Source organism: Sinocyclocheilus grahami, unplaced genomic scaffold, assembly GCF_001515645.1.
Source record: "Sinocyclocheilus grahami isolate Dianchi unplaced genomic scaffold, SAMN03320097.WGS_v1.1 scaffold316.1, whole genome shotgun sequence".
Classification (NCBI taxonomy): Eukaryota; Metazoa; Chordata; class Actinopteri; order Cypriniformes; family Cyprinidae; genus Sinocyclocheilus; species Sinocyclocheilus grahami.
In genome coordinates, this window is record NW_015505495.1 from 215,751 (window position 1) to 223,491 (window position 7,741).

At 36.2% G+C, this 7,741-nt stretch overlaps 1 protein-coding gene across 1 annotated transcript in view; it reads left to right on the forward strand.

Annotated features, from left to right (window-relative positions):
- LOC107601958 (cyclin-dependent kinase 14-like) overlaps window positions 1–7,741 on the forward strand; it is a 131,449-nt gene that overhangs the window by 42,692 nt on the left and 81,016 nt on the right. Inside the window, exon 7 of the mRNA XM_016294330.1 lies at window positions 4,072–4,165. Within this exon, the coding sequence (XP_016149816.1) occupies window positions 4,072–4,165 (94 nt within the window). The remainder of the gene's footprint in view (window positions 1–4,071; window positions 4,166–7,741) is intronic.

The following is a 7,741-nucleotide window of genomic DNA, read 5'->3' on the forward strand; positions in this document are numbered from 1 at the left end:
AGATCAAAGACCATTTTTTATATAACTCCGACTGGATTCGTCTGAAAGAAGAAAGTCATATACACCTAGGATGCCTTGAGGGTGAGTAATTTATGGGCTAATTTTCATTTTTTGGTGAACCAACCTTTTAAGGTTTATTCTTCTAACATCCCTGACAATTTTTCTTTTTAAAAGAATAAACATCACAATATTCTGCCAGCTCTTTCCACACCTTGTGCCCTTTTGAGGACGGGGATCTTTTTAGTTTGACAGGGTCTCTCTTCTTCTTCTTACAGTGGTTTTGGCAGTAATGTCTTGCCGTAAATAAAGATCTGGAGTAACTGGCCGGCGTCCGGGGTCTAAAGAGGTGGGAGGAGCTGCTGTCTTGAGAAATGAGGCACGACGAGGCCCATACGGCTGCATGTGCGGGAGGTTTTCCCAGTAACGCTAACGCATCAGTCAGGCTGGGGATTAGCACGCGCTCGTCTCTCTGCCCGACTGTAAGCTGACATCTTATCAGCCGCCTGCCAGTCAGATCCAGCCGCTAACTCACATCACATCCACATTTGAAATGCTCTGTTATGGAGACGGATGGACTGATTCTGGAAAGGCTGGTTGAGTTTTCACTGCTGGCGTGTGTTTGTGTGGCTCTCGCCCATTTGCTGTCAGAAGGACACAGCCGTGCGCACTGGACTAGAAACGATCGCATGCTGACGAACAGACGCTGAGACACATTATGGACCTTTTTCACATTTCAGCGGAAGTCGTCATAGTTGGGTTAACTTGAAGAGCGGTGAATGGGAGAGTACCACAGATATATATTTTTTGCATTCCCGTTTGCTCAAATAGCAAAAGAAAAACTTTTCGTGACTTTCAATAAAAGGAAAAAAATTGAGAGAGACTGATAACGGCAGTCAAAGAGAGAGCCTCCAGAGACGCTGCATTAGAAACACAGCATTAGCGTTAACTGTTTTTTTGTACTTTGATGCAAAGGTGATATAATACAAAGAATAGTGTTATAAATGTGCATACATTTAAAAAAAAAATACAAATATGAAAAACTTTCGAGGATTTACGATGCTAATGACCGTTAAACGCGTCATCACAGTCTTGTGAAAAGGGTCCATTATAGGGTTATTATAATTAACTAAAAACTAATACTAAAAGCATAAAAAATAGCTTGAAATAAACATGAACTGAAATGAAATAAAATATTAGAAAGGCAGCATTTTCATTTCATTTTTCAATATTTGATATACTAAAGTAACTCAAATAAGAACTGAAATAAAGATGCATAAAAAAATATAGACATACAGTACATAAAAAACTAAAACTACTGTACTACAAATGGCAAAACCAGCAAAATTACTAATATATACATATATATAACACTATATAAAATATGAATACAAATTATAATAGACTATGATACAAATAACAGTGAAATCTGCACATTCATGCTATTTAAAGCTCAGCGTATTGTTTTATTCTTCACCGATCTAGGATAAAATAATATAGTTATTTTCCCCCATTATTTAACTTTAATTGTCTCTCAGTGAGCAGGATGACTGATGGCTGATATAATGCTGCTTTATCATGTGATACTATATCAATTATTGATATACTGTAGTAGCATGCGAGATGCACTCTAAGTTTGTGGCTTTATTGTATTTTACTAAATTTTTATTCAAAATTCTCTCAACTATTGGAAAACTGATAATTTTCCAATATGATAATTAATAGCAGCCCTCCTCTTTTGCCTAATATGACCTAATTTAATAATGATGAGTTCAGAAATATCAATAAAAGCTTTCCATCATGTAGTATTTTCACAAAACAATTATATATAAATGTATCAGATTTAATGCACATATTAAAATAAAAGCAGTCATATGACAAACGTTTCTGACAAACAGAAGTATTCAAAATATATAATTTAACTTACAATCTACAAGAGAGTGAGAAAATATGTTCAAATATTTAATGTCAAAGATTTTTTCATTAACAAGTTTATAAATAAATAATCGTATTTCACAAAATCTGTGATTTTCTGTGGCTGTTTTGATGCAGTAAAAGCTGAAAACAGTTGACTTATGTTTGCATTTTCTTCTGTCAATGGATCATAATTCTAACCATGAAATATTTAGAAATAAACTGAAGTCATGCATGTGAAAATGAGCTGAGAATTGATCAGATAGTTGTAATCTGGCTCAGATTCAGACAGGAATCGTGTGTTTTTCTGCTGATTTAGAGAAAATACAAGACTTCTTCACCACACAGATGGTTGTAAAAAGCAAAAATGCTACAAACTCATCATATTTTGTAAGAAATTGTGACATGCCTGAGAAAAATAGACACTATTTCTGGAATCAGCAGCTCAAAATTAGTAAGAGATGTTTGTCAATTATGGGATAAATTTTCCGCACAAACTATTGCAGTCACGGATAAAAAATAATAAGCATGAAACCAAAATTTTAAAATGCAAGTAAAAATATATTACACAAAGTTTAAAAATGAAAGCAAAGTTTTCAGAATAGCAAACAATGGTCACAGATCGAAAAATAATAAGCGTGAATCAAAATAACGCATTTAAAAAATAAATGCATGAATCAAACTTTAAACACATTTAAAATCATATTGCACAAAACTGAAATATTAATGCAAAATTATCCGACTTTCACACAGAATCATGTCACTGCCGTAGCGTTTGTAATGCACTCTCTCTGAAGTCGTTGATAAATCCCCGTTATTAACATACAGACCGTTTCTCAATACCAAGTACACAAACATTATGATATAAAATATCATTTGCTGAACAATAGTAGCCATTATAAACTTTGTATAGACTATATATTATTAAAGTTGTAAGATATATTATATGTATAATTTGAGTAAATATTGTTAGTGCAAACAAGTCATTAGATTGTAATATAATTACTTTGTAATTAGTTATAACGAAATGCTTACAATTTATAAAAAATGCGAAAACGGGCACTTGAAAGACTTGTGCATGCCGAACGACAGAAGAAATAAATATTTTCAGCAAGAAGTTGTGGCTGGTGTTCCAAAAAGTTTAAGTGGTGTCAGTGTGTTTTGCTTTTTTACTTCAAGCAAATGTCATCTTTTCCCTTAATTATTTTGTCGAATCATGTCACTGCCGTAGCGTTTGTAATGCACTCTCTCTGAAGTCATTGATAAATCCCCGTTATTAACATACAGACCGTTTCTCAATACCAAGTACACAAACATTATGATATAAAATATCATTTGCTGAACAATAGTAGCCATTATAAACTTTGTATAGACTATATATTATTAAAGTTGTAAGATATATTATATGTATAATTTGAGTAAATATTGTTAGTGCAAACAAGTCATTAGATTGTAATATAATTACTTTGTAATTAGTTATAACGAAATGCTTACAATTTATAAAAAATGCGAAAACGGGCACTTGAAAGACTTGTGCATGCCGAACGACAGAAGAAATAAATATTTTCAGCAAGAAGTTGTGGCTGGTGTTCCAAAAAGTTTAAGTGGTGTCAGTGTGTTTTGCTTTTTTACTTCAAGCAAATGTCATCTTTTCCCTTAATTATTTTGTCAGAGTGTGCCATAATGCTTCATTGGCGTGCACAGAAATTTTCTTCAGACCCCCTACAAGGATTACATTCGCAAACATGTCATCTTTTCCACCTCTTGAGAGTTTGCAGGTATGAAAGTGAATTAAAATAGAATAGAAATGTTGCTCTGGAAACTAGCTGAAACAAAATAAGTCAACATATTTTATTTCAAGTAACTTTTAGGTCCAGTTAACTATAATAACCCTGTCTTAAGTAAATATTTGAGCTCAAATGGGTTCGGCTGACAAAAGGTTTGGGAATCCCTGATGTGAAGGCTTGTTCTGAGTGTTTAATCACACTGATGCTTGCACGCAGTTACAGTTACAAAACAATCAAGCTCGTTCCTGCTTTTCCAGGCTGTTCGTAAAGTGCATAAATCATCTGAGCGTTACAAGCTGTTTTGATTCTGATATTCATGCACGAATCACCTTTCTGAGGGTTAGAGAGTCAGTGCTGTTTGTTTGTGTTTCAGGGGTGTCGGATGCATCTTCGTGGAAATGATCCAGGGAGTGGCGGCATTCCCGGGCATGAAGGATATTCAGGATCAGCTGGAGAGGATATTTCTGGTAAGTGTCTCCGCTCTGCTTTCCTCTCCGTTTAGTGCCTCGGGTGCTGGATGAAGAAAAATTGTCCATGAATGCAAAGACATGGAGTGATAGATGAATGTACACAACTCTGGGAGGTCATGCATATTTCATCTCATGAATCCTGTAATCATTTCTCCTGCCATTTTCCATAATGTCCGCTCTGATAATTGAAGTAGAGAGTAATGGATTCATATTCACCCTCCGAGCCAGGTACATAATTCATACAGACAATTACGGAGATGAATAGAGCGGGGCGGCCCGGGGTTCATGGGTGAAACGGACTCCCGCGGGGCGTGAGTGTCAGAGGGAATGACAGAAGCAGGGAAACCGGCTGTATCGATCGCCCCGCAGAGAAATTCAGCAGCCGTCTGCTGATGTGAGTGAAAACAAAGAACATCAGAGTCTCTTTGACGCACTGCGGGTTTACCTGTTTGAGGACTAGTTAACCTGAGAATGAATTCTGTCGTTATTTAACTCACCCTCATGTCATTTCCTAACCTGTGTGCTGTTGTTTTTTTAAATGGAACACAAAAAGAGAATGTTTGGGAATGAGTGGCTCTTTGGTGTCAAGTTCCGTTTTTGAATCTCCTGCAGGTTCCACTTTTTTAATTTAAATGTAGCAGTGTGGATGTTTTGAAATGTTTTGAAATAGAATCTAGTTACATAATGACAAAATGCTGTATTTAAACTCTGTGTTAATACATTGTTCTTTTTAACGTGGATTTCACTGTTCACGATGAGGACATGACAATTTGTATATTTTACTTGGCTTGGTTATGAAGAATTAAAATACAGGTTGAATAGATCATTCGATTTTTAGGGGAAAAAATAAAAATAATAATATAATAATGGTATTTTTCTTTTTTGTTTATAGTTTTTATTTTGGATTAGTTTTTATTTTTATATGTTGCATTTTAATTTTGTCATTTATCATTTTCAGTAGTTTTTTCAAATTAATTTTTAATGAATTTTTATTTTCAGTTTTAGATGTATTTATTTTAATCCATCAAGTTAAACTAAATTAAAATAAGAAATGTTGCCTTGGCAACTAACTAAAAAAGGGTTTTTAATATATATATAATTTTTTTTTCATTTTATTTGTTTAGTTTTATTTCAAGTAACGATTTTTTTTTATGGTTTTAATTTTAGTTTCAGTTTTAGTTAAGTATATTAGCGTAATTTAATCATCAGAAAGACACTTTCTGGAGAAAACCACTTTATTATTGTGTTGTTTAGTTGGCCAACGTTGTGCAAAAACATCCTTGAATTAAAACAGATTCAGAGTATATGCACAGTGTAACAATGCTTTAATTTGTTGCTTCAGCGTGACAGTGGGTTGGTTATTTTGCATTATGATTATAAAAATGTAGGTGCCATTTATGAGTTGAGGTTATTTGCTTTTATTTTTCTGACTTTTTTGCATGCTAAACGACTCATTTGAGAGTTCCTTGAATGAAGGACGTCTTTGTTCAGAAAAGCTGATTGTTTGATTTGGCCCGTCAGGATCCCCCCGCTTCTGTCTAATTAGGCTTTTGCTGGTGCTTGTTGTTTGTGTTTGCTCTTTGTCAGGTGATGAATCTGGAGGAGCGCAGGGCGTCTGGCAGCTCGTAGCTGTTCTCTGACACTGATATTTTCATTCCTGACTTGTTTTCCCATCCTTTCTTCCTGAGCGACCTGCAGCTGTCAGTCTGGCCAGCATCATATCTAACCCGTCCTTCAGAGATTATCCTTCATTACTGCTTTCCAAAGGCCAGACTGCTTTATGCTGCGAGTAAAAGAGAGGTCAGCGCTTCTGACCTTCTCATTGACATTCTGCTTCCCGAGAGAGAGATGCTGCTGTTTAGAGTCTCGCGCTTGTGTTTGTGCGTTTCATTTCTCCTTTATTTGGCTGTTTTCAGCTGGAGATAAACTCATTACGTCAAGGTTAATATCCACTTTACGCTTTGATGCATTTTGAATCCCATCATGCACAGCTGCCACACATGAGAGAGGCCAAATCTGAGCGAAATCTGTTTGTTTTGCTATTTATTGTGGTTGGAATCACTCAGGAGACTTTTGATTATGTTGATATGGGTTTAAGGATGAAGAACTAGAATATGTGTTTGTCAGTTGTTTCATATATGAGCTTAGTCTCAGATGGTTTGTCATAGAGTTTGAAATAAATATTTGGAGATTTTCTGAAGCTTTAGAGGAGACAAATGTGAAATGAGTCTTTTCTTATGCAAAACATCTTGTTCTTTGTGGTGAATCTCATAGGGCAACTTTAGTTATGTTGATATGAGTTTAAAGGAATAGTTCACACAAAAATGTACATTTTCTGAAAATGTATGCACCCTCAGGTCATCCGAGATTAGGTGATCAGATTTGGAGAAATGTAGTGTTGCATCACTTGCTCAGCAATGGATGCTCTGCTGTGAATGGGTGCCGTCAGAACGAGAGCTGATAAAAACATCACAATAATCCACAGCACTCCAGTCCATCAGTTAACATCTGGAGAAGACACACGCTGAAACTAATCCAGCATTAAGACCTTTTTAACTCAAACACGAGTTCATAATAACTCTTCCTCCAGTGAAAAAGTGTTCTGGTGTGAATCAGGAGAGAAATCTGCACAGATCAAGCACTGTTTAAACAGCTCTAAACACATATGTGGCTGGATTCTGATGTGAGAGACAACAGCAGAACACTTTTTCACTGGAGGAACTGATATTATGGATTATTTTATTCTAGGTTTGTATCTTATTCGTGGTGGTTTTATATTTGATTCTTCATTTTTCGTGTGTGTGTGAGAGCGGGCTGCAGGTAGTTGTTCTGTAAGTGTGTGTGATGTATTAAAGAGAGCAGGCTGGACCGGCGTGTTTAACTAGCTGTCAGCCAGCAGGAGATTACCTGTGTTCCTCTGCTCCGTATTAATATAGACAGGTCTATCTGCAGCAAACACACATCACCGCCATGTGTGAACGGCTCTCACACGCACTGACTTTATACTGAGCAATTTGACATCAGGATTGAACTGTCTGCTCTCATTACAGGCGCATGGAACACGCACTCACACACACACACACACACACACGCGCACACACTCATACGCACACACACACGCACGCACACACACGCACACACACACACACACGCACACACACACATACTCACACACACACACATACACACACTCAATACTCATACACACACACATACTCAATACTCATACACACACTCAATACACACACTCAATACTCATACACACACACATACACACACTCAATACTCATACACACACACATACACACACTCAATACTCATACACACACACATACACACACTCAATACTCATACACACACACATACTCAATACTCATACACACACTCAATACTCATACACACACACATACACACACTCAATACTCATACACACACACATACACACACTCAATACTCATACACACACACATACACACACTCAATACTCATACACACACACATACACACACTCAATACTCATACACACACACATACTCAATACTCATACACACACTCAATACTCATACACACACA